The sequence below is a fragment of the Nicotiana tabacum genome, chromosome 23 (genome assembly GCF_000715075.1).
Source record: "Nicotiana tabacum cultivar K326 chromosome 23, ASM71507v2, whole genome shotgun sequence".
NCBI lineage: Eukaryota > Viridiplantae > Streptophyta > Magnoliopsida > Solanales > Solanaceae > Nicotiana > Nicotiana tabacum.
The window spans coordinates 126,904,583-126,932,531 of record NC_134102.1 but is presented as its reverse complement, the minus strand read 5'-3'; the positions used below and the strand labels follow the sequence as shown (position 1 = coordinate 126,932,531).

General features: G+C 38.8%; 1 protein-coding gene and 2 non-coding genes across 3 annotated transcripts; all 3 read left to right on the top strand.

Annotated features, from left to right (window-relative positions):
• Window positions 1-2,782: 2,782 nt before the first annotated feature.
• Window positions 2,783-2,855, top strand: TRNAK-CUU (transfer RNA lysine (anticodon CUU)). The gene has a single exon. It is a non-coding gene; the product is annotated as a tRNA-Lys (tRNA).
• A 975-nt stretch (window positions 2,856-3,830) lies between these two features.
• TRNAR-CCU (transfer RNA arginine (anticodon CCU)) lies at window positions 3,831-3,903 on the top strand. The gene has a single exon. It is a non-coding gene; the product is annotated as a tRNA-Arg (tRNA).
• A 20,303-nt stretch (window positions 3,904-24,206) lies between these two features.
• On the top strand, window positions 24,207-27,454 carry LOC107809241 (uncharacterized). The gene has a single exon (XM_016633840.2). The coding sequence runs from the start codon at window positions 24,708-24,710 to the stop codon at window positions 27,135-27,137; it is 2,430 nt and encodes an 809-aa protein (XP_016489326.1). The 5' UTR covers window positions 24,207-24,707; the 3' UTR covers window positions 27,138-27,454.
• Window positions 27,455-27,949: the final 495 nt, after the last annotated feature.

Here is a 27,949-nt window from a genome sequence, read left to right as displayed (position 1 = left end):
AAGTCTATAACCGTACCAAATAACCAGTTTAAGCGTACTTTGATTCCATGGGTATAGTACTGATACTACTTCTGGCTTTGTCGTAATTGGACTATACACTATGTCTATATCACCCAAAATTGGACTCAACTTGAGCCTGATGGTTGTAATTTGTAAACATCAGCCAGAATGTTGTTATGAAAATATTTGCACCTATATAGAAAAGTTGTAAACACTATCATATTACATCCTAAAAAAGAAGAAAGAGCAACATCTCATTTTCTCAATACCAGAAAATATGAGAATAATACTAATACTACTGGTATGTACAAATGATATGCTCACTAAGCTTTTACCCTAATTCTCGACCTTCACGCTTTTCTATCAATGGTATGTCCTCTGAGAACTGAAGCAGTGCCACATTTTACACTTAAGTCTATAACCGTACCAAATAACCAGTTTAAGCGTACTTTGATTCCATGGGTATAGTACTGATACTACTTCTGGCTTTGTCGTAATTGGACTATACACTATGTCTATATCACCCAAAATTGGACTCAACTTGAGCCTGATGGTTGTAATTTGTAAACATCAGCCAGAATGTTGTTATGAAAATATTTGCACCTATATAGAAAAGTTGTAAACACTATCATATTACATCCTAAAAAAGAAGAAAGAGCAACATCTCATTTTCTCAATACCAGAAAATATGAGAATAATACTAATACTACTGGTATGTACAAATGATATGCTCACTAAGCTTTTACCCTAATTCTCGACCTTCACGCTTTTCTATCAATGGTATGTCCTCTGAGAACTGAAGCAGTGCCACATTTTACACTTAAGTCTATAACCGTACCAAATAACCAGTTTAAGCGTACTTTGATTCCATGGGTATACTACTGATACTACTTCTGGCTTTGTCGTAATTGGACTATACACTATGTCTATATCACCCAAAATTGGACTCAACTTGAGCCTGATGGTTGTAATTTGTAAACATCAGCCAGAATGTTGTTATGAAAATATTTGCACCTATATAGAAAAGTTGTAAACACTATCATATTACATCCTAAAAAAGAAGAAAGAGCAACATCTCATTTTCTCAATACCAGAAAATATGAGAATAATACTAATACTACTGGTATGTACAAATGATATGCTCACTAAGCTTTTACCCTAATTCTCGACCTTCACGCTTTTCTATCAATGGTATGTCCTCTGAGAACTGAAGCAGTGCCACATTTTACACTTAAGTCTATAACCGTACCAAATAACCAGTTTAAGCGTACTTTGATTCCATGGGTATACTACTGATACTACTTCTGGCTTTGTCGTAATTGGACTATACACTATGTCTATATCACCCAAAATTGGACTCAACTTGAGCCTGATGGTTGTAATTTGTAAACATCAGCCAGAATGTTGTTATGAAAATATTTGCACCTATATAGAAAAGTTGTAAACACTATCATATTACATCCTAAAAAAGAAGAAAGAGCAACATCTCATTTTCTCAATACCAGAAAATATGAGAATAATACTAATACTACTGGTATGTACAAATGATATGCTCACTAAGCTTTTACCCTAATTCTCGACCTTCACGCTTTTCTATCAATGGTATGTCCTCTGAGAACTGAAGCAGTGCCACATTTTACACTTAAGTCTATAACCGTACCAAATAACCAGTTTAAGCGTACTTTGATTCCATGGGTATACTACTGATACTACTTCTGGCTTTGTCGTAATTGGACTATACACTATGTCTATATCACCCAAAATTGGACTCAACTTGAGCCTGATGGTTGTAATTTGTAAACATCAGCCAGAATGTTGTTATGAAAATATTTGCACCTATATAGAAAAGTTGTAAACACTATCATATTACATCCTAAAAAAGAAGAAAGAGCAACATCTCATTTTCTCAATACCAGAAAATATGAGAATAATACTAATACTACTGGTATGTACAAATGATATGCTCACTAAGCTTTTACCCTAATTCTCGACCTTCACGCTTTTCTATCAATGGTATGTCCTCTGAGAACTGAAGCAGTGCCACATTTTACACTTAAGTCTATAACCGTACCAAATAACCAGTTTAAGCGTACTTTGATTCCATGGGTATAGTACTGATACTACTTCTGGCTTTGTCGTAATTGGACTATACACTATGTCTATATCACCCAAAATTGGACTCAACTTGAGCCTGATGGTTGTAATTTGTAAACATCAGCCAGAATGTTGTTATGAAAATATTTGCACCTATATAGAAAAGTTGTAAACACTATCATATTACATCCTAAAAAAGAAGAAAGAGCAACATCTCATTTTCTCAATACCAGAAAATATGCCCTCCATCCTCTTCAGGTGTCCAAATGGCTTTAATAGTTGTTTTGTGAAGTTAGCATCCCTATTCTAAGGTTACTTAGTACATATGCAATGAGTTACTAATAGTAGTATTTTTTATCAAACATTCTATATCAGAATTAGATTTCCCCCTCGTTTTCGCTCTCCTTGTTTTAATTAAAATCATGTAGCTAAGATACTAAGAGCTCTACCTTAGAATCGATGTCAATTCGACCCTCTTTTGGGGTGATAATGGTCCTTAATTCCTAGAAGTTAGAAGTAAGTAAATGATAAGTATTTGACTACTTGTTAAAAATAAATACCAGCAAGATTTGCAATTTATGCCTAGAGCGAGCCAGCGAGGTTAAACAATAAGCGCAATTTGATAGTCAACTTTGCATTTTTAGTCTCCAGCAAACAATTAGAGGTATTCAATCGGCTGAAGCAAGAAGCCCGTCTAGCTCAGTTGGTAGAGCGCAAGGCTCTTAACCTTGTGGTCGTGGGTTCGAGCCCCACGGTGGGCGTATTTTGCTTTTCTTTTTTAAATTCTTTCTTTTTCTGAACAACATCGAACTGCAGTTCAGGCAAGTGCAAAATTCATTTATAGCCACTTGGGCCAAACTTATAACATCCGGTAGCCCAAAAGTACAATATACATTTTATAGTCCAAAAGTAATTCTAATGGCAAGCGACCGAATTATACATCTGACCCACAAGCACTTGCATAGCTGTATCCCCAGCTTTAGCCTCCTTAAGAGTGTCTTGAAACCATAGCTTAACGCACTCCCCTGCTATGTCGGCAAGCGGATGTCGCCGTTGTTCAGCCGAAGACTTGGAATTAGAGTTTGAATTCTCTTCCTCCATATTTGATTTTATCTTGAGTTGTTGCTCCGACGATTCTCTGGCAACTCCTTTTGACTTTGGTGTCTCCGGGGATGAAATTGATGGCCTAATCCTTGATGTGGATTTGACTTGATGAGATGTTGCACCGTGGAGTTTGTTAGAGATGATGATTCTTGCAAATCCTTGAGGAAGGGATTCATATGCTAAAGTAACATTTATGATCTTGATGAGGGATGTTTTATTTTCCTTTGTTTCCCAGAAAGGATCCTAGAAATCCTTTACCTTGTAACCTCTTTCTTTCATGTGTATTATTAAGGAACAATTGTAGTTTGGTTTAGAACAAATATCTGGTATATAATTTTAAATAATTTAATTTCAGGCGTATATATTTACATGGATATTTTTGTATTTTTTTCGGTGAAAATAAATTTGAATATTGGTATATTACAAAATATATACAAAATAGACTGTCACTATACAAAATACACCGTCACTATACAATTTATATACAATATACTGTCACCGTACAAAATAAATACCAGCAATATTTGCAATTTATTCCTAGAGGTTAAACAATAAGCGCAATTTGATAGTCAACTTTGCGATTTTCTCTCTTCACCAAACAAGTGAGTGTACTCAATTGGCTGAAGCAAGAACCCCGTCTAGCTCAGTTGGTAGAGCGCAAGGCTCCTAACCTTGTGGTCGTCGGTTCGAGCCCCACGGTGGGCGGTTTGCATTTTTCTTTTTCCTCAAATTTTTTCCTAATGGGCCAATCTGATTCCTATATGAAATAACCAATACAAGCCCTCAAGACTATTGGGCCAGACAAATAGCCCAAACAGAAAGTCTCTCCCAATATGAACTTTGCATGTTTACTTTTCCTAATCGATATACATAATTATGTACTGATTATACATATATTATATATCTGGAGGCTTTTTTTAGTTTAAGTGGTTAGGTGACATATATTTTTTTGTTGCTTTTGTTGTGTATGAATTGAAAGATACATACAAATACAAGCCACAAACAATTCTTGGTTTTTCCTATTTGTTTGAATTAAAGAGTGTTTGATGTAGACTTGATCTAATTATTCGTAAACCAAGTACAAGTATGGGGCAATTGTATTATTGAATTTTGTGTCGTCCTTTCCCATAGTAAGTGAGTAATAATAGTAACCAATTATATAAGAGAGTGGGTTGGGTTGGGTAGTGACGCAGGTTGCTAATAAAGGAGCAGACAAAATCAGCTCCAAATTTATTTTTGTTAGACCAATGGGTGAAGAGTTATGACTTATTTTCAATTTCAGGTTCCATCATCAATCACACCCTATTTTCACCTGCTTTTGCCATTCCATTTATGCACCTAAAACGGTACACTAATGTCCATTTCCCAGCATTTTCATGCCCCGGTCTAGAGTTGCCCATAGCTCGTCAAGTGATTGTTATATGTTCAAAATCATGTATTACAGTTCGAATTGTAACATATTCACAATAGTAATGGGGATGACACTTTATGAAAATGATGAAATGAAGAAGAATGAACGGAAGGCAACGGAGGAAGAACTGACGAACTTGTTACTTGTGTTTGGTTAATTACTTTACTGAATTTGGGGTTCAAATAGCTGATAAGTTAAAATTTAAACTAGCACAATTTGCAAGATTAGAAGCCAATTGCACAATTTGCTTTGAATCAATATTATTCCATTCCAATTCCTCTCTGAAATCTCTCAAGGAAAATCTCAAATTTGGATTCTAAATTGATAGGTTAATGTGAGCTTATCCATAATCTAATTGTAAGAATATCATCACTTTAATCGTATTATCAAGAATCTAGATTTCAGTGATCCCTAGTCCAATTGTTAGAGGTCACCACACAAATCGTTAGTATCACGAGATCGAATTTCAGTGACTTCGTAACTATTGGGTATTTATGTGCAATTTTATCATCTCTATTCTAATGACTGATGAAAACATAATACTACCTCCGTTAACCTATTTCCTTTTTGGTCTGTTTCAAAAAGAATGACTCATTTCTAAATTTGGAAACAATTTTGCTTAAACTTACAATTCTAACCTTAATGAAAAGCTTTTATAACCACACAAATATTCTTGGAGCCTTTTTGAATTGTTGAGGACCACAAATTCCAAAAGTCTTCATTTTTTCTTAAACTCCGCGCCCAGTCAAACCGATCACATAAATTGGAACGGAGGGAGTACAAAAAATTAAACCCGAAGTTCGCTTATATTGAAGAACCAATTTGAACTTGTTGTAATCTCCTCATGCACTTATTTGCATTTCTGAAAAGGGATTTTTTCGTATATATATACGAGGTTTTAAATTTATTTATCCGGTTTTGTCTAAGTTTTTCTAATTACGGAAAGTAAGTACAGTTTTTTACAAAATATATACAAATCCGGTCAAAATCTACAATATATCTACAACTTAAATACAATTTTTTTTTTGTATAGAATCCGGTCAAAAACTACAATTTACGTACAATTTATATACAATTATGTTAGTTGTATATATTTTGTGTGCCATTTCTACACACCCGACATACAAAATATATACAATTTGTTTATATCTTCTTTTTCGAGTTTCAATCTGAAATTACAACCAAAACCAACTCGAATCTTCACCAAATTCTCTCAAAATTGAGATATAAACTCCAAAGGATATTCCCAACCATTTGCAACAACACTCAATCCAAACAAATAATATTTTTTCAAAATTCGATTTTCGAATTCAAAACTTCAAAGTTTTTTATGGTTAACAATGGAGTTTTTAATAAATTTTATGATTATTATAAAAGAAATAACTATATTACTGTTTTTCTTAATGGCAATTTGGTATTCAATTGCAGGCTCTTTATTTTTCTCCTGATAACACGCATTTCCAATATAAGAATCAAACCGTTTTCATCGATCCTCTATTTTGTTTGTTTAATAGTGTGAACTTGTGATTATTATAACATCAGTCATTAGATCAGATATTGCTCAATAAGCTAATTTGCAGTCATAGATTAGACACTGCTATTAGGAAAAAGAGGAAGACAAAATATGGAAGATTAGATTTTAATACACTATTTTGTATACCATTGATAAATTGTATATCAACTTGTAATTAAGTTAAAACTTCAATATTGAGGGTAAATAAGTTTTAAAAGAAGTATACATACGTAAAAATCTATTGAAAAACTACTTGTCTTTGTTGGGCCGAAGCATGATTGAACCTCTGTTTTATGAATCAATCCTACACCCAAAAGAATTACAAACTTGTTGGAGTTTCATTTGTAGCGATTGTGAAATTTTACCATAAACCTTACAATTATTTGTTTTGCATTTTGGAGACAAGAATTTGCATATTATGAAATCCTAAATATTATATATTCTACTCATATACTTTTTTTTCTATGTCAGATATTTTCTCCTATTAAAGGGAGTCATTGTTTCATGAAAATGACTTGCGAATTGCAAATCATGCAGTGAATTCCTAATATTTTCAGGTGATGTTGTGTCTGTGGATCAAACAAGTGATGTCATTTTCTAGCATCTTGGAGAAGAAATTATTAGGAGAATACTGTACCATTAATTGGTTTATTTAATTTGTTTTAACTAAAATGAATTAATTTTACTAAAGCACCTCGTGTCCAGGGGCGGAGCCACGGTGTTGGTTGCGGGTTCGACCGAACCCAATAACTTTTGTTCAAAACCTGTATTTGTATTAAGAAATCCAATGAATATGTAGAAATCAGTAAAAAGGATTTTAATTCCGAACCCATAAAATTGAAATCTTAGCTCCGACTCTACTCGGGTCAATCACATTCATATATATTCAGTCCAATTAGAGAGTTAATATGTAGATAGCTAAACGGATAATAGCGCTTTCGATTCCTTAATTGTTGACTAATCTAATTTTGCTGATCGTAGTATTCACATAAAGTCACTAGAAGGAAGCAAATGAGATATTTTTTTATGATATTTTAGCATAGTTGGGTGAAAATTGAATAGAAAATGTTAGTTAGTGACCTGATAATGCGGAAAAATTCAATGATTTTTAAATGAATATACGTGAGATTACTCCTCAATGTGACGAATCTCACAGATTTCACCGGTTTTTATGTCAAAATAAGGAACATACAAAGGAGAACGTTCACTTAGGATAAACATTGAGTAGTAAAATGTTTAATTTAACAACTGATGAACCATTTATATGTAGACATTACTCAAGCAATTTAGCTCTTAACCTAAAAAAACGTACAACTATTTACTCTAAATTTGGTATATTTTGTTATTATTCTGTATTGCTGTAATAAACAATTTAACTTTCTGAAAAAACAAAACAGAAAGTTAGTAATACTTGTTTAACGAAATAGATTCTGGAAAACAAAAAACAGTATAGGAATAAATCGAGCCCACTGAATACACAGTGTGTCCTTAAGAAAATTATTCCCCTCAAGTACCCGAGGTGCTGGAATATATCCTCCCAGGATAGAACGATTTAACTCACCAGTGTATTGGTACCAAAAACTCTGATGAACTGCGAACCACTCAATGGTCGTAAAACACACTGAAAAATATTATGCAGAAGAAGAAGAAGAAGCTCAGAAACCTTTCAGAAACAGCCATGGCTGTTGGAAAAGGGGTGTTTGAAATATTGCGGAAAAAATATATTTAAAATAATCAATATTCCGGATTGATTTTTTCGTTAATTATTTAATTAATTAATTAAATAATTGAAAGAAATTTTGTCCAAAAAGATTAATCAATAGCCGAAGCCGAGCGAGCAACGACGACGACGCGAGACTTGCCTTTTTCTTAACTCTTTAAGAGCTAGAAGAAGAGCAATTATATATATACCCATCAAAAGCCTTTTCTTCCTCTGATATGGGATAATGTCCCTTTCCCAAGGGAAACTCAAATATTTCATTTTTCCTCCATTTCTCATTCACCTTCTTTAAGCTACACAAGCTTAAAATCCCAACATATTTTCCCCATGTTATAATGTTTTTTGTGTTAAGTTGATTAGACAGATAAAATACTACTAACGTTCCATGTTACCGTATATCCTTCATAAAAGACGATTCAATATTGGTCAAACTTTTGTTTTGTTTTTTCTTGGGTGTTCAATATTCGTATTTGAGTCCTGACTAATTTAAATTCACATCACGCAATGCCATTGAAGAAGACAACGCTCCCTACCAGGAGTCTATTCATTCCTAGAACTCCCTGCTCAAACGTCAAGTCTTTTTTAGCTTCTTCCAAATAGGTTGGGACTAGACGAACCCGAAACTTCTGGTTAATGATGGAGAGATCTTATTCATCTACTACAATCCTTGATCGTATCGATATAGACTTCTACACAAGCTATGCATCATAATATTAGTTTTAGTAGGCGTTTGGAAATAAAAATTATAACTTTTGAAAAAAAAGTAGTATTTGAAATTAAGTTGAAAAATAATATTTAGAATTTAAAATTATATTGGGACATGCATTTTACTTGAAAAAATATTGCACCTTTGTGAGTGGGAAACAAAAATTCCCTGAAAATTATGAAAAAAAAAAAAGTGGTCAAAATCACTTTTTGATTTTTGAAAACTCATTTTTAAATTTTTTTAAGAACTTACAAAATTTCATAAACAAATACATTTTAAAAATAAATTTCCGAAGAAAAGGAAAAAATATTTTTGAACAAACAAATCCTTAGTTTAATATAGAAAGGAATTGTCCAAATGAAAAATAAAGGAAAGTGAGATCAAGGTGGAAGGAAAAAACGAAAAGGGCTAATCAAGATTTATTGTCCTAAAATCATGTGGTGATGGCTTTCCCATTTTATTTTGCTTTTCTCACTCATTGGCCCCTCTTCCTTTTTCCCTATCTATCTACCTTTTAAAAAGGAAAGAGAATTATACACATCCACATACCATATAGTAGTACCTTTTTTTCCTCATTATTTCTTAGGCTTTAATCTTAGCTTTCCTTTTCCTTTTTCTTTTTTCTTCCTCTTGGGAGACATCTCCAAAGAATGTTGTCCTCTCAATCTAAACCATACACATGTGTTAGAATCTAACATAGTATACCACCTATGTCATTATTATTTCCACTTTTACCCCACTAGGTAAAATAGCATTTGTAGGTAAATTATACAGTTTCGTAAGAGTTCGGATATGTAATCATATTTCTCGGTTTAAATGTTCATTGTACTCCATTCCTCTTATTTTATGTTACTTTATTTGATTAATTATAAAGTCACCACTAATTGATGGAATTTATCTATCTTTAATTGAAGGAAGCACGTCTGAACTTTAGAAAATGAAGAAATTCATGATATGAAATACTTATCTCAACTGCAAATCTAGATTAGTGTGGCCGATGAGTACAATATCGGATGGTCAAATAAAAAAGATAAGTATGAAATCCAAGATATTGATTTGATTTGTATATGAATAGAAAAGAAAAAGTCAACAAAAATCTCACTCAAGCATTTCCAAAATTTTAAATTCTACCGGAGCCTAAAATAATCTTTGTTTACCCTAAAAAATAGATAACAATTAAATTTGTAAGTGGTTTTAAGGATACGTGGATTAATTTGATACAAACGATAAATCGCGTTAGATTAAACAAATAAAGATATAGTAAATTCAAAAGACGTGAGGAGGATAATTCCAGCCTTGAAGAAATTTCCACCCTCGATCCGGATTCACAATGGCTAGCACTGGTGAACGAGAATAAGACCTATGAATAATAGTGAAAATGATTGTATATTGCTTTGGGATGTGTGTTACAATGTGTTCAATGAATAATCAGACCCCCTTTATACAGTAGGGGAATCCTACTCTAGGTACAATTCCATAAAAGGTAAAAATCTCTCGTTTAACTAATTACTCAATTCCCGTCGATACGTGCCAAGATCTGCATCGTTATACCCGGTTGGTCACGGATATTACGGCCTTCTGTTAATCATGTTAAATTGCCCAATAATGCTCACTGAAGTCTTTAGGGATTTGGACCGATCTCGGGGTCATGGCCTATATATACTCGAGGGCGGGCATCATGCCCCCAGTGCTTGACTCGACGGGTCCCTTACCTTGATCCCGGTTCCTTGTCGTCGCGTTCCTTACTCGATTTATTTTATCGGGAACCGGGCCGGCTTATGGGTCTGGTTTCACCCATATACAGATAGTCCCCTCATTTCTCGGAGAGCAAGTTTTACGGAAACGACGAGGAGCGACATGAGTTCTTCGATCTCTTCTTCAGCACGCTGCGACACAAAACGATAAAGAAACCGAAATGCCCCGCCAGTCGCGCCATAATGACCCCTAACGTGTGTCAGTCGTCGGCAGGTCGTGCCTGGATGTGAAACGGCGCCAAGCCTATATAAATCCCCTTCCTTCGTTTATTTTTTACTTTGGACCAAGCTTCTACCTTCGATCATTTAAGATATTATAGTCTTCTTTCATCCCTCAATATTCTTACCTTCGTTCTTCAAGTTACAACCTTTCTTTTACCCCTCGCTTAAGCTAGTGTGCTTGTTTTTATTGGAAAGTTATCATCCATCATCTCCTCATTCTCTTCATAGTTAAAAATCCTTTTAACCAGATAAAAGAAATGGCAAAGACTTCCAAAATTGTTCCTAGAAAGATGCTCCTTCTTCTTCGCGGCTGGCCACTGAGGTCGAGGAGACCGCCCCTGATGTGGTCATCCTCGAGAAGTCTGTTCCGGTCACAGCCACTGATGAACCGGCAGCCGAGCCCCCCTTGAAAATATTCGCCCCTAGGGGTGTTCAAGCAATGACGAGTTCAAGTTTGAAAAGCCTTCTTCGGTTAAAGGCCGATGCGAGGCGGTGTCACGGTACATATGCTCTATTACCGAGGCCATTCTTCCTGCAGTTCGAAAGGAATACGGCTGGGCGGAAAAGGATGTAATGATTCTCGATCCCGATGACGATATCACCACACATGTTGAGGGATATCTAAGTGTTTATACTTATCCCTTTACATTGGGCCCAGTGGACCCGATCATCCTGGACTTCTACAGCATGTACGATGTATGCCTCGGCCAAATTCACCTATTACTATGGAGGATCGTGATCCTTCTCCGATTCTTTGTGAACAAAATTGATTCATGCACGTTCACCATCTACCATCTGCTCCGCTTATACATTCCCCGAATCTTTCGGAGGGGATTGATAAAGCTTGTACGCCGGGCCAACAAAGACCCATTTTAGAGTATCGACGAGGACCGAGATCGGGGTTGGCAAGGACACTTTGTCCGAGTGAGGACCGTTGACCCGATACCTGCCGAGTGGAGTCCGTTCCCCGAGAAGTGGAACGTATCGTGTAAGTATAACTCCTTTTAAAAGTCAATTTCATATTTTATCTTCCTTTTTCTCATCGGTGTTTGCTGTGGTGCAGCCCTCACTCGAGTTCGAAATGCCATTCCTCGGCTAAAGGAGTGGATCAGAGGCATTTGTTCGCAGATGCCTAATGTCGAGCACTCGTGGCGCAAACTCTCGAAGGGCTGCTGGGAGGCCCGTTCTCACGGTAAGATTCCTTTCTCCGAGTAAGTAGAACTAGACTTTCTTTTTCAATATTATGCCCTCATTGCTTCTTTTTTTTTTTTTGCAAGCTTGCCTAAGACCATCGAGCTTAGGCTCTTGGCAGGGGGCGAGGACCTACCTGCTCATCCTTCTGCTTTGGGGCAGCCAGGAACCACAACAGGGGAGAAGAAAAGGAAGAGGGCCCCGTGTTCCCCGAGCTCGGAGAAGAAGAAATCGAGGACTCGTAAGCCAAAGGAAAGTTCCAGCTCCCGAGTGCCTGACTCGGATTCACTCTTCCGGCCAAGGGACAAGCCCGAGGAGGACGACCTTTTTATGGCCCACGAGTCGTTCGTTCCCTAGGAACAAGTGGCAAACCGAGGGGGAAACAACGGGGGCCAATCCCCCTCAAGTTTACGAGGCTCATACAGATGTGAGGGTTGAGATCTCTCGAGTTGCCGGCTCTGCTCCACCCCGCCCGGTGTTATAGAAATTTCAGGATCGCCCTCGTTCACATAGCCCATGTTAGATGAGGCTCGAGCGACGAAGGAGCGATTCAATGAAGGGGCTCGTGGAATAGACTATCCCCTCATATGCTTCCTTGATGGTATAGACTCAACAGACCTGGAATACTTCTTCGAGTTGGGTGACATAGAGGTACCGAGGAAAAGTCCATTCTCGGAGGTCGGTGGGCCGAACTCGAGCCCGAGGTTGATCAACCGCTTCCCCACTCCGAGCACGGATCCTAGCCGAAAGCGATTAGTAGTTATCAGTATCCCGGAGGATGCCCAGGTTCTTTTTGCCCCCGTCAGGATAGCTAGCTACCTCCGGTGTCTGGTAGCCGAAGAAGACCAAGCAAAAATGAACGAGGAGGATGTGCCATGCTTGTTCATCGAAGCACAACAGGCGCTAAATCGGGTAAAGTGTTATCATATCTTTTATCTTCGAACTCAGTTTTTGATGACTCTAATGCCTTTTCCTTTTTATATTCTGCTTGCCTCGATGCTCTACTATGAAACCTTTCTCCGGTACCGGGATAAACTTATCCAACTTTAGGCTGAAGTCAAAGAGCTTGGTGAGAAGAGGGATATGTATAAGCTTCTCAGCGAGCAACGTGAATGAGAAGTCAAGAATCTACAAACTGAGTTGGACACGGCTCAGAAAGTACATGCCGCCTTGGTGGAATAGGTAAAGGCCTTTGAAGTTATTGACGACGAGTTATGCATGTTGACTAATGTTAAAAACCCGCAGGTTCAGCAGAAGCTTGATCAGATCGACCAGCTTCGAGCCGAGATGGACGAGGTCAAGGACATGGCCGAAGAGTGGAAGGTCAAAATGGACCAATTGGCTTCAGAAAAGGAGACTGCCCGGAAGCGGCAGAGGCCCAACTTCGAGCGGCGAGGGAGAAAGCTGAGGCCCAGTCCCAAAAAATCTAAGACCTTCAATCTTAGCTAGGCTCGGCCGCTACCGAATGGGATACCCTTGCCAAGGAGCTTAAAGTAGACAAGTCAATGGCGGGAATAACGAGGGTCGATGCTGAAGAGATGGTGGCCCAATACAAAGCTGACGTTGAGGCAGCCCAGGATCGCCTGAGAGTTATTGTCGATTACGTGAAATGACAGTCCCGTAGGGATTCTCTCGAGGAAATTCATGCTCGGGGTTTCGACTTAACGGTCAAGATCGAAAACGTTAAGAGGCTCGAGACCAAGGCCAAAAAGTTGGCATATCCCGAGGACGAGGAAGGCTCCGAGGGCAGAGAAGACTCCGATAGTCCAGGTGACGAGGCGAGCTCCGACGAAGATCAGGCTTAGGTACCTTGTAGATTTTTTCTTTGTTTTTGTATTTTTGTATGTTTTGTTGAGGCCGTTTGGCCTTTGTAAAGATCTTTATATATATAAGGTTTTTCTTTCTTTTTTTCCTTTGGCAATTTTCAAGTTTGTTTCTTTTGGCTTTTTCTTTACGATTGCAATGATTTCAAATACCTTAGCATGTAATAATAAGGTCTTGTTTGGAGGTTCGAACAAGGCTTGTTCTCGATGTGATTTTGTTTATAACTCATGGGGCTTGGTATGATCGGAAGCTTTCCCCAAAGTGCTTACTTAGAAGTTTTTATATTATAATTTTGCCGAGGGTAACCTTTGGACCGGTTTGGAAATTTTGAAGGCCTTACGTTTTGGTTACGGGTTTTGTACGTCTCCGAGCCGTTTCTAATATAGCCGTAGCCTTTTAAGTTCGGGCATTGACCAATAGACTTATTACCCCAGGCTTCGATGCCCGAGCCATCTGGGCTTGCCCCGGACGATAGTCCCCGAATGGGGGCGACCGTAACCTTTAAAATTCGGGCACTGCCTAATAGGTTTTTTTTACCCCCAAGCTTTGACAGCCCGAGCCATCCGAGTTTGCCTTGGACGACAGTCCCCGAGTGGGGTAATCTCTTGGATCTGGGTAGAGGTGGCCCTTGGGCCCGATGTCCTTAAGGAATAAAATGTAGTAGTTTTTAAGAGACAAAATATGTATCTGCAAGGTATAAACTTTCTTTTATTTCTGTACGCAACATACAAGATGGTAAATGTGTACAAGATTCGTGTTATGGCTTAAGTGGTCTATGTAGGCACGTTTCATTTGACCATTTGGCCCTTACAATAATCTGCCAACCCCAGACTGTTCGAGCACAGAGTTTCCTTTCTTACTAAAATTATTATCAAGGGTGATGGCCCCCAGTATTCGAGGCCGAACGTAGAGAGGGCTCGGATACTATTGATGTGACCCTCGACTTCGGTTCATAGCCAGTCTTTAATTTTAAGTTAGCACGATCTATTGTTGCCTCGTTAAAAACCTTGTCGGAAAATCCATTTGGGACAAAATTGGTTAAAGGGAAAAAGAGTGCAACGTGTGTTTTCAGGACTAATAACTGCATCATTCTTTAGCCGTTGCTTGCAAATGTTAGTTCAATTCATAATATAGGTAAAGAAAAGAATGAATGGGGTCGTACCTTGGCAGTAGTACCGTTTTAAGTGGGTCATGTTCTAGTTGTTCGGTAGTCGCTCACCGTTCCCTACTTCGAGTTTGTATGATACTTTACCGGTGATCTCGACAATTCGATATGGACCTTCTCAATTCGGTCCCAGCTTGCCTTCGTTCGGGTTCTGGGTGTTTAGTATCACTTTTCTTAACACCAAGTCCCCGATATTGAAGTGTCGGAGGATGGCTCTCCGGTTGTAATACCTTTCGACCCATTATTTTTGGGCGGCCAGCCAGACGAGGGCGGTCTCGCGCCTCTCGTCTAGCAGTTCCAGGCTCGTGTTCATGGCCTCATCGTTTGACTCTTCGGTCGCGTATCGGAACCAGAGACTTGGTTCCCTTACTTTGACCGGTATTAGCGCTTCAACATCATAGACCAACGAGAACGGGGTGGCCCCGGTACTAGACTTTGAGGTCGTTCGATATGTCCACAGGGCTTTTGGAAAAATTTCCTTCCATTTTCCTTTGGCATCGGTCAACATCTTCTTAAGATTTTGGAGTATGGTTTTGTTCGCATACTCCGCCTGCCCGTTCCCACTAGGGTGATAGGGTATTGATAGAAGCTTTTTGATCTTATGGTCCTCGAAAAATTTACTCACCTTACTGCCGATGAGCTGCTTCCCATTGTCGCAGACGATCTCGACGGCATTCCAAACCAGCATATTATGTGGTCCCAAATAAAGTCAATAACTTCTTTCTCCCTGACTTTCTCAAACGCATGGGCTTCCACCCATTTAGAAAAATAGTCAGTCATAAATAATATGAATTGAGCCTTACCGGGTGCCCATGGGAGGGGGCCAACGATGTCCATCCCCAATTTCATGAATATAGGGTGACAAGACCGAATGTAGAAGCTCACCGGGCTGATGAATCATCGATACATGTCTCTGACATCCGTCGCATTTTCACACGAACTCTTTTGCATCGTTTTCCATGTCGGATCCAGTAGTATCCGACTTTGATTATCTTACGAACCAACGATTCAGCACCCGAATGATTTCTGCAGGTACCTCCGTGAACTTCTCTCAAAACATACTCGATATCTCCCGGTCCCAGACATATGGCGAGTGGGCATCGAACGTCCTCCTGAATACGGTGTTGTCTTCGGACAAGCTGAACCTGGCCGCCTTCGTGCGCAAAGCTCTCGATTCTTTAGGATCCGAGGGCAATTTTCCGGTCATTAGGTAATCTATATACTTGTTTCTCCAGTCCCAGGTTAAGTTTGTCGAGTTTATCTCGGCGTGGCCTTCTTCCACTACTAATTTTATGAATTGTACGACCGTTTCCGAGTTGAATTCATCGTCATCACCGACGATCCTAAGTTGGCAAGAGTGGCGGCTTCACTATTTTGATCTCGAGGTACATGTTGCAAGTCCATTCCTTGAACCGATGTAATGTCACCTGTAGTTTATCCAGGTACCTTCGCATTCACTCCTCTTTGACTTCGAATGTTCCATTGAGTTAGTTCACCACAAAGAGGGAATCGCACTTAGCTTCAATCACCTCGGCCCCCAGGCTTTTAGCCAGTTCGAGAACTTGCAATCATGTCCTCATACTCGGCCTCATTGTTAGTTAATTTTACAATTCTAATATATTGCCTAACTATATTACCTGTCGATGTCTTTAACACGATGCCAAGTCCGGACCCTTTTGCGTTCGAGGCACCGTCCGTAAAGAGGGTCCAGATTACGGAGGAGGTCCCCGAGTTCAACAACAACTCCTTCTCGACCTCAAGTATTGGGGCTGGTGTGAAGTCGGTCACAAAGTCTGCCAAAATTTGAGATTTAATGGTGGTTCGGGGTCGATATTTGATATCGTACCTGCTGATTTCCACGACCCATTTGGCCAATGTTCTCGAGATTTCGGGCTTATGCATTATGTTCCTCAACGGGTAAGTAGTCACGACACATATGGGATGGCATTGAAAATTCGGTTTTAACTTCCTAGTTTCGGCCTCACCTAGAGTCCTACTAACATAGTAAATAGAAAATTGCATACCTTCTTCTTCCCGGACTAGGACTCCACTTACCGCTATCTCGGATACCACTAAGTATAGGTATAACCGTTCATCTGCCTTTAGAATATGAAGCAAAGGCAGGCTCGAAAGGTACCACTTAAGTTCTTCCAAGGCTTGTTGACACTCCGGTGTCTATGAGAAATTCTTCTTCTTCTTCAATAACGAGAAGAACCGATGGATCTTGTCGGAGGACCTTGAAATGAATCGGCCCAATGTGGCTATACGCCCGGTTAGCCTTTGAACGACCTTGACATTGTCCACCACAGTAATGTCCTCTATGGCCTTGATTTTATCGGGATTGATCTCGATTCCCCGATTAGACACCATGAATCCCAAAAATTTCTCGGACCTGACTCTGAATGCGTATTTCTCCAGGTTTAGCTTCATATTGTATTTCTTAAATATGTTGAAGTTCTTATGTAAATGTTTCAAATGGTTCTCTGCTCACAGGGACTTAACTAACATATCGTCAATGTAAACCTCCATTGATTTTCCTACTTGTTCTTCGAACATTCGATTTACTAGGCGTTGGTAAATGACACTATCGTTGTTTAGTCCGAATGTCATTACGTTATAGCAGTAGGTGCCGTACTTAGTGATGAATGGCAGTTTTTCCTAGTCGCCCTGGTCCATCCAAATTTGGTTGTACCCGGAATAGGCATCGAGAAAGTTGAGGATCTCATGGCCGGCCGTCGCATCGACCATGCGATCGATGTTGGGCAGAGGGAAAGAGTCCTTAGGGCATGCCTTATTAAAGTCTTTATAGTCTACATACATTCTTAATTTATTCCCCTTTTAGGGACTACCACTACGTTTTCTAACCAAACCAGGTATTTAACCTCCCGGATGGATCCTATTTTAAGGACTTTAGATACCTCGTCTTTGATTAATGCATGCTTGACTTCGGACTGAGGCCTCCTTTTCTGTTTGACCAGGTGGAACCTCGGATCCAGGCTCAGCTTATAGGTAGTTATCTCCAGCGGGATCCCTATCATGTCGAGGTGGGACCAAGCAAAATAATCTATGTTAGCCATAAGGAATTTAATGAGTATTTTCCTGAGCTCGGGATTTAACCCTGTGCCCAGGTATACCTTACAATAGGGTAGGTGCTCCATCAATATGACTGGCTCTAGTTCTTCGACCGTTGATTTGGTGGCGTCGGAATCGTCGGGGACTATGAAAGATCTAGAACTCCGTAGTTGTCGTCCTCATCCGTCCCCTGTTTCTCCGGTTTGGTCGGTGTCGGTGTCAGTGATTGCTATTTGGTTCCTTCCTTGGTGACCGAACTCGGATCCTTTGATGTAAAAAGTGCTGATATCGGGACCACCTCGTCGACCGCAAACATCTCTTTTGCGGCCGGTTATTTCCCGTAAATTATTTTAATCCCTCGTGGCATTGGGAATTTCAACACCCGGTGCAGTATAGAGGGCACTGCCCTCATGTTGTGAATCCACAGACTCTAGAACAGAGTATTGTATCTCATATCTCCTTCGATCACGTAGAACTTTGCTTCTGAATGGTTCCGGCGGTGTTCACCGGTAGTGTTATCTCCCATTTAGTGGTCTCACATGCCATATTGAATCCGTTTAGAACTCGGACTGCATGCACAATTTGGTCTTGCAGACCCAGCTGCTCTACGACTCTCGATCTGATGATATTGCCCGAGCTACCTGGATAAATTAGCACACGCTTAACTCGAGATTTATTTATGAGTACAGATATTACCAGTGCATCATTGTGTGGATGCACGATGCTTTCAGCGTTCTAGTCATTGAAAGATAAGGTGCCTTCTCGCATATAATCTCGAGTCCGTTTTTCTCTAGTGATGGACACTTTTGGTGTGTTTTAACATCGGTCCCTTGGGGATGTCGACCCCACCGATGATCATATTAATGACGTGCTGAGGTTCCTCCTGCTCGATCTGCGTATTAGAGTCCCTATTCCTGAAATGGTTTTTGGCTCGATGGCTCAGGAACTCTCGGAGATGTCCGTTGTTGAATAACCGGGCTACTTCCTCTCTCAATTGTCGGCAATCTTCCGTTCTGTGTCCATGAGTGCCGTGATATTTACAAATTAGGTTAGGGTCCCTTTGGGTTGGATCGGACTGTAGAGGTCGAGGCCACTTGGTGTCTTTGATGCGTCCGATTGCAGATATGATGGCAGCAATATCGACGTTAAAGTTGTACTCCGATAACTTTGGTGCTTCCTTAGGCCCGATGGTCCTCTCGAAACCGCTTTTGCTCATGAATCCCGGTTATTTTGACCTCGATCGCTTCTCTTTTCACTTCTTACGGGGTTTCGTTCGGACCCATTACCTCTTTGGTCTCCGTTGTATGGTTGATACCGGTCCCTATTTGATTGTGGTTCACGATCAATGTCTCTTTTGGATCTGTCAATAGCAGTGATGGGATAAACGCACCTGGAAAGGGCCCTAAGCTGATCATCTTCGACCCTAAATATTTATTGATACCGGTTATGTATGTCGGCCCAAGTCACAACCGATATTCTATTAGATTTTGCTTTAACTGTTGTGAAGCCAACGAGCCTCGAGTATTGAGTCCCTGGGTGAAGGCCTGAACGGCCAAATCGTCAGCGACCGGAGGCAAGTCTGTTCGTTCCATTTGAAACTGGGACACAAATTCCCTGGGCATCTCATTATCTCTCTGTTTCACTTTGAAAATGTGTGACTTTCTGGTCTCGACCTTGATGGCCCCGACATGTGCTTTCACGAAGGAATCTGCAAGCATAGCAAACGAGTTAATAGAATTAGGGGGTAAGTTGTGATACCATATCATAGCTCTTTTTGACAAATTTTCCCCGAATTTTTTCAGCAGGACGGACTCGACCTTATCATCCTCCAAGTCAAACCCTTTGATTGCGCACGTGTAGGAGGTCACATGCTCATTTGTGTCAGTTGTTCCGTTGTACTTGGAATTTCGGGCATGCGAAACTTCTTTGGGATCGGCTTCGGAGCTGCGCTCGGAAGGAAAGGTTTCTGAACAAACTTTTTGGAATCTAGACCTTTCAATATCGGTGGCGCTCCTGAGATTTGGTCGACCCTGGAGTTGTAGGTTTCCACCTTTTTGTCATTGGGTTCAATTTTTTCTCTCCCGATTCTACCCGCTTTGTTAGTTCCTCGGGCATTTTTATGATTTCGGGGTTAGTCCTGAGTTCAACTTCACTCGGCCTCTCCGTGATTTGTTCATTTCTGCGAGTGATTTCTCGGGACGGGTCGAGCTCAACTTTGCTGAGGGCATGACTTTGGTTCTGCAGCTGGATTATCGCTGCCTGTTGGCCTGCGGCATTTTGAAGATTACCAATAAGTTGATCCTGTCTCCTTCACTGTCATGAGTACTTTGGGCTACCGATCGGACTCCCCCGCGGACGCTGTTCTCAGGATCGGTAGGCAGGTTTGCATTGATGGTCACGTGTGAGTTAGTGTCGATCAGGTCCGCGACCAAAACTCCGCTGGGATCGACATACGACACCTCGTTACTGGGTACCATATTGTTGTTCTCGCCGTGGTGACCGGACTCATCATCCACATTTAAAGGTGCAGATTGTGAGTTCGACATTTTGAATTTTGCCCTGTAATTAAAGACACTTCAAAGAACAAGTGTAAAATAGGGTGCGTTATGAAAATTTATATCAAATTGCCACTATTATCCTTAGCCCACGGTGGGCGCCAAATTATTTACCCTAAAAAATGGATAACAATTAAATTTGTAAGTGGTTTTAAGGATACATGGATTAATTCAATACAAACGATAAATCGCGTTAGACTAAACAAATAAAGATATAGTAAATTCAAACTACGCGAGCATGATAATTTCAGGATAACAATTAAATTTGTAAGTGATTTTAAGGATACATGGATTAATTCAATACAAACGATAAATCGCGTTAGACTAAACAAATAAAGATATAGTAAATTCAAACTACGCGAGCATGATAATTCCAGCCTTGATAAAATTTTCACTCTCGATCCGGATTCACAATGGCTAACACTGGTGAACGAGAATAAGAGCTATGAATAACAGTGAAAATAATAGTATATTGCTTTGGGATGCGTGTTACAATGTGTTCAATGAATAGTCAGACCCTCTTTATATAGTAGGGGAATCCCACTATATGTACAATTCCATAAAAGGTAAAAATCTTCCATTTAACTAATTACTGAATTTCCGTCGATACGTGCCGAGATCTGCGCCATGATATCCGATTTGGACTGATCCCGGGGTCATGGCCTCGATATACTCGAGCGGGCGTCGTGCTTCGGTGCCTGACTTGACGAGTCCCTTACCTTGATCCCGATTCCTTGTCGTCGCGTTCCTTACTCGATTTATTTTATCGGAAACCGGGCCGGCTTATGGGTCCGGTTTCACCCGTATACAATCTTACCAAGCGGTAATTTCGGACCTAAAATTTGAGACAAAAAATAATATAATAATAACACATAAGGTTAATTGATTTTGTCTACATTGAAAAGTCTTCTCAAAAGATATAAAGAAGGGCTATGTTATTCAAGAAGATAGGTGTTTCTCCATCTATAGGTGCCAAAAATTGATTTGATGTAGACTTGGCATTAAAGTTATGTTTGAAAATTCCCTTGTTGCTATAACTCGTAAGTGCACTAGTACTTCTTGATGCCACAGTTTGTAAAAATAGGAATAAATAAATAAAGTTACAAAAATAATTAAAAAAAGTAAACACGAAGAAGTTAAGGGATCAACGTTTAATAAATATATATACACATAAAAAAAATTTGATCATATATATATATTATAATTTTTTCGCAAAAAGGTGTTCAGATAAATCTCTTTTACCCTTAGCTTCGTCCCCGATAAGTGAACATTTGCTAAAATGTCAAACATTTCATTCTCTTAAATGTTAGATTTAATTTACTTGATCAAGTGTTTGCCGTATGAGCTTCACTTACATGATTACAGTTTACAGAGTTAATCCCATTAAAAAATTTAAAATTTTAATCTATACTAGTGAAAATGTTACATCATCACAATAATGGTTCCTCGTGTGTTATTAGAAAAAGAAAAAGGGGGTTGATTGCAAATAGATTTGGTGAACTTTTTGCAGGCACATTTTATATTGTCTGATTTTGGTCAGCAATGCTCCAAGAAAATGAAGAACTACTGGAGGAAATTTATTTAATTTAATTAGGTTGCTCTTTTCATGTCTTTATTTGATTCTAGCAACACATGAACAACAAGGCACAAATAGGACATCCAAATTAGCTCACAGTATTAAAATTCTTTTTCCTCAAAATAATTTTAAATTATTAGGACAAATTTTCTTCGGCAAAGATCAATTTTAGCCCGCCGTCGAAACTATTTATATTCGATAACCGTAAAAGTATATAATATTTATATATTTTTCATATATAACATATATATATATACACAAAATAATATACAATACTAAAAACAAACGGCTATACAATATTATTTTTTTATTTTTTATTCTCATTAACAAACAAACGAACAAACAAAGGACTCCTCCTGGCCCGCATGCCCTTTTTCCCACCAAAAAAGACTCCTGACAAAGACAACTAAATAATAATTTTAAAATATTGAGGAAGTTGAAGTTGAAGTTGAGATATTTTAGACAAGAAAAAACTAGAAAAAGGAGGGGCATTCACCAAATCTACAGTTCATTTTCATTTAATTGAATTTGCTTGTAAGATGTCATAATAACTCCTCAATTATGCATTTAGTTACTGGGTTTTTCCTTTATAAAGAAATCATAAAAGAGATTCGTGACTCCTCATTTTTAGTATCCAGTATATTTATAGTTAATTTTTACTTTTATGGAATACTACATTCTATAGTATTCTAGGTTAATCATATATTACCACCCTAATAAACACTATTGTGAGTTGTATTCTCATTCTCTTTTACAAATAAAAGTTGGAAAATTTTAAGAAATATACGAAATAAAACTCATACTTAGAATAATGCACTATACTTTAAATTCAAAAGATAACAATTGTATAGAGTGAAATATGATATGATACATAGTCATCTAAAGGAAAGACACGTGAAATCCTAGACGAGGATGACCGAAAACCAAACACAATCATTCCGTTTGTCACCGAAAGAGATAACGTTCATAAAGATGTACCGTTTTACGGGTAAACAACAATAAAATTTTAGCATATTACATACAACTTTAAAGAAAACTCACAAGACTAAGAATTTTAAAGTTCTTCTCTTTCTTTTTATCTTCTCTCATATTTTTCAAGCGCAACTCCCATGACTTCATCAACTTCTTCTCCATTTTTGTTTTCTTACGTCAAAAACTCGTTTGACTAATTAACTTCTATCTTTATTTTGTGGAGAACTATCATTAAAGATCCATTTGAAGCTTCAATTGGAATTTAAAATTATTTAGTAATTATTTTTTGAGTTGGTGTGTCAAAAATTGGTTTGACACGTCTATATATTTTACAAAAATTAAGATGGATGTAAATTCGACCTTCGTGAGGTTTATTCAGAAAACATTAGCGCTTATGAACGCAAACTACTAAGTCAATTGGTAGTCCAATTGTGATTTTGTGATGGAAAAAAGGCAATCAAATTGTCTTTGATGGTCATCAAATATTGGTAGTAATTTCAGACTTGATAAATTTACTGAGAAATGCAACATTTTTTCAAGTTATAAGCTAAATATACGTTGTCACATTTAATTCATGTCTATTGTATAATATATATAAAGAATAAGTAAACAATGAGTCACACAACCTTTATGCTAAATATGCGAAAGAATTTCATGATAATAACATAACTGAAAGAGTCAGAGGCGGATCCAAGATTTAAATTATATGAGTTCTATTTTTAAGATTTCTAACATTGAATCCATTATATATTTAAAGTTATGAGTTCAAATCTATTATTTTTGTAATTTTAATGAATTTTTACACATAAATTTCTACTCCGCATAGAAAATTTTGAATTCAATTGAATCCGTAACTCTCACGGGATCCGTCTATGGAAAGAGTAATAAAGTGTGATAACACATTAGGAAAATGCCAGCATGCATGTCAATAAACAAATTATACGTGAAAATATTCAACATCCAGTTTTAATTCTGTTTTAAGACAAAGTCTAGTTTTTCACCGTCGTCAAATTCTTTAAGACAAATGAGAAAAAAAAATTATTTCCATTGACCTGTTTCTTGAAATCAAACAGTCTAGTTAATGATTTATAGGTAAAATTAACCAGATTAGAGTTGATTATTTAAAGTTTCATAACTTTTTTTGATTTAGTTAAAGAATTAGTCAGATTAACTGTCCATATATATAGGCATAATATATCAAATAAATCAGGACTAAAAGGGTATTAGGAGAACTATTTTGTTTCACTTGGTATAAAATATGTATATTAACGAAAAGTTACCAAACCAAACTATTTAGCGCCCTGATATTGAGGGCAAGTGTTAGAACATAGGAAGGTTCCATTCGTCAAACAAACAGTAAACAGGCGCCTATGTGTTAAGACCAAAGCTTACTCTCAATTCTCAACAACACCACTCTCTCTCTCTCTCTCTCTCTCTCTCTCTCTCTCTCTCTCTCTCTCTCTTCTTCTTCTTCTTTTTCTCCGGCACCGTTTCCGGCGAAATTCCGGCCCGGAACTTTTTTTGTATCTCTCTATAGAAACTGCTCGAAATTTCCTCCCAACACAGCCAAATTTTTTTTAAAAAACGTGTCAAAAACTTCAAGGAGTCTTAAGAGGACCACTACAGTCCAAAACACTTTTTCTCTATATAATGGACCACCGGCCGTCACCCACTTTCCCTCCTTTGCCGGCTACATTTCCCGGCTAAAAATAATGCCTGCCCAAAAAAATGCCCCTTAAAAACATCAAATTTACATAAAGCCACGTCCTTTGCATTTTAATACATCATACGTCAGTAATTATAGGGGCTTTTCTGGTATTTTAACGAAATGGCTGCTACACCAAATACAACCACTACTTTAGCCACCGTGGACTCCACCGTCGGCGGCGGCGGAGGCTCGGTCGACGAGCTTAATGCTAAGGCAGTGCACAAGAGGTACGAAGGGCTTGTGATGGTACGGACAAAAGCTGTAAAAGGGAAAGGGGCTTGGTATTGGGCTCACCTTGAGCCTATTTTGGTCCATAATTCTGATACTGGACTTCCTAAAGCTGTTAAACTCCGTTGTTCTTTATGCGACGCCGTTTTTTCTGCTTCAAACCCTTCAAGAACTGCCTCTGAACATCTCAAAAGAGGGACTTGTCCTAATTTCAGCAACTCTGTTGCAAAGCCCATTTCTTCTGTGCCACCAACTACTCCTAACGTCACTTTAACTCCGTCAACAACTCAGCAAAATCACCGTAAACGGAGCTCTTCTGGTGGTGGTGGAGGTGTGGTACGTGGGGGTAGTTCAAGTGGGGGTGGGGGGAGTGTGACTACGACGTCGTACCAAGTTCCACCTTTAGCAATTGTTGATCCCTCTAGATTTGCGGTTGACTTAGCCTATTCCCCTGTTGTTTCAATGGCTACTACAATTGTTACTGCTACTGGTGGCAGTGGTGGTTGTACGGCAGGCAGTGGTGGTTGTACAGTTGGTAGTGGTGGTGGTGTGTATGCACATCAGCATTTGATGTTGTCAGGTGGTAAAGAAGATTTAGGTGCTTTAGCTATGTTAGAAGATAGTGTGAAAAAGCTAAAGAGTCCTAAAGCATCACCTGGCCCAACATTAAGCAAATCCCAAATTGATTCTGCACTTGATTATCTTGCTGATTGGGTCTATGAATGTTGTGGGTCGGTCTCGTTTTCGAGTCTTGAGCATCCAAAGTTTAAATCTTTCTTAAACCAAGTTGGTTTGCCGCCACTCTCAAGGAGAGATTTTGTGGGTTCAAGATTGGATGCTAAGTATGAGGAAGCAAAGGCTGAATCCGAGGTGAAGATTCGTGATGCTATGTTCTTTCAGATTGCATCCGATGGTTGGAAGTCGAAGAATTATGGTGATGAGAATTTGGTTAATTTGTCTGTGAATCTTCCCAATGGGACCGGCGTGTTTAGAAGGGCCGTGTTCACTAGTGGATACGTGCATTCTAAGTATGCAGAGGAGATTTTTATGGAGACCATTTCTGAAATTTGCGGCAACAGTTTGCACCAATGTGTAGGTATAGTGGCAGATAAGTTTAAGGCCAAGGCTTTGAGGAACTTAGAGAATCAGCATCATTGGATGGTTAACCTTTCTTGTCAGTATCAAGCGTTTAATAGTTTGGTTAAGGATTTCGGTAAGGAGCTTCCTTTGTTAAAGAATGTAACTGGGAATTGTCTAAAGCTTGCGAATTTTGTTAATAACAAGTCTCAAGTTCGGAATAGTTTTCACAAGTATCAATTGCAGGAGTATGGACATGCTAGTTTACTGAGAGTACCATTGCGAAGTTATGAAAGATCAGATTTTGAACCTGTGTACACATTAGTGGAGGATATACTGAGCTCAGCACGTGCACTTCAATTAGTATTGTTGGATGAATCCTATAAGATATTGTCTATGGAGGAGCAAATTGCTAGAGATATCGAAGAGATGATGAGGAGTCCACATTTTTGGAATGAACTTGAAGCAGTTCATTCACTGGTAAAACTGATTAAGACAATGGCACAGGATATCCAGACAGAGAAGCCGCGTATAGGGCAGTGCCTTCCTCTTTGGGAGGAGCTTAGGGTGAAAGTGAAGGATTGGTGTTCGAAGTTTCACATTGTCGAGGGACCAGTAGAGAAGGTGATTGAAAGGAGATTCAACAAGAACTATCATCCTGCTTGGGCTGCTGCCTTTATACTTGACCCTCTCTATCTGATTAGGGACAATAGTGGCAAGTACTTGCCTCCATTTAAATGTCTGACACCAGAGCAAGAGAAAGACGTGGACAAGCTCATAACCCGGCTTGTCTCTAGGGAAGAGGCTCACATTGCGTTAATGGAGCTTATGAAATGGAGAACTGAAGGACTTGATCCTGTGTATGCTCAAGCTGTACAATTGAAACAAAGGGATGCCAGCTCTGGAAAGATGAAAATTGCAAATCCACAAAGTAGCAGACTTGTGTGGGAAACTTACCTAACTGAATTTAAGTCACTTGGCAAGGTGGCAGTTAGGCTAATCTTCCTTCGTGCAAGTTCATGTGGTTATAAGTGCAACTGGTCTTTCTTGAGATGGGCGAATGCTCATTCCCATTCAAGAGTGGGTATGGACAAGGCGCAAAAGTTGATATTTGTTGCTGCTCATTCAAAGCTTCAGAGGAGGGATTGTTCTAATGATGAAGATAAAGATGCTGAGCTTTTTTCCTTGGCAAACAGTGAGGATGATGTTCTAAATGAGGTTTTTGTTGATACATCCTCTGTGTAGTGTTCCTTTTTTCTTATTTATTTATGACTACATTAGTAGGAATTTTTTTCTGAAGTAATGAAATTCTTTCCACACTGTCGTGCTTTCTAGCATGAGCAGAGTTGTTCACTCTTAAAATCAGTGATGTGCAGAACAGCTTCTTGCTTGCTAAGAAAAAGCTGATTGAGAGAAGTTGCAGGACAGAAATGTTTGTACTGCTTTTGTTCTTAGGTAGTTTTGGAACTCATAAATTTTGATGTAGAGGGAAAGGTTTTTGTTTCCCTTTTCTTGTAAGATCAGAAATTTACTCTTGAATAGATCCTATTAATTTGATGAAAGTTCGTTCAGTTTTTGGCTTAAAGCTACATTCTGTTCACAGTCATTGTTTAGTTATATCCAGATTAAGGTACCTCAAAGCACTTATTTTGACAGAAATTTGCAAGTCATATTTTAATGATAGATTCGGAAGTCAAAAGTAGCCTCATTATGCTGGACAGATAATTGGTCTAATGCTGAGCCAAAAGTTAATTTACACTTAAATGATTTCCTACAATGATCTGTTGAATGGTATTTCAAAACAGTTAACATATTCACTCCAAAATTCCACTCCGTTTTGGTTTTGCTGAAAATCCCATGTTCAGTTCTTGTTCTTCAGACTCAGGTAGTAGATGTGACCGCGGTAACTAAATGCAACAATGTGTGGACGTGCCATCAAGAGGCAAATGAAGAACTTTGACCTCAGACACAGCCTATCCTTTTTGTACGAGGAACTTGAATGATGATCGCAGATGAGGTTTTGCTGTAGGCTCTGTACCTAAGCTGTACCTCTGCAC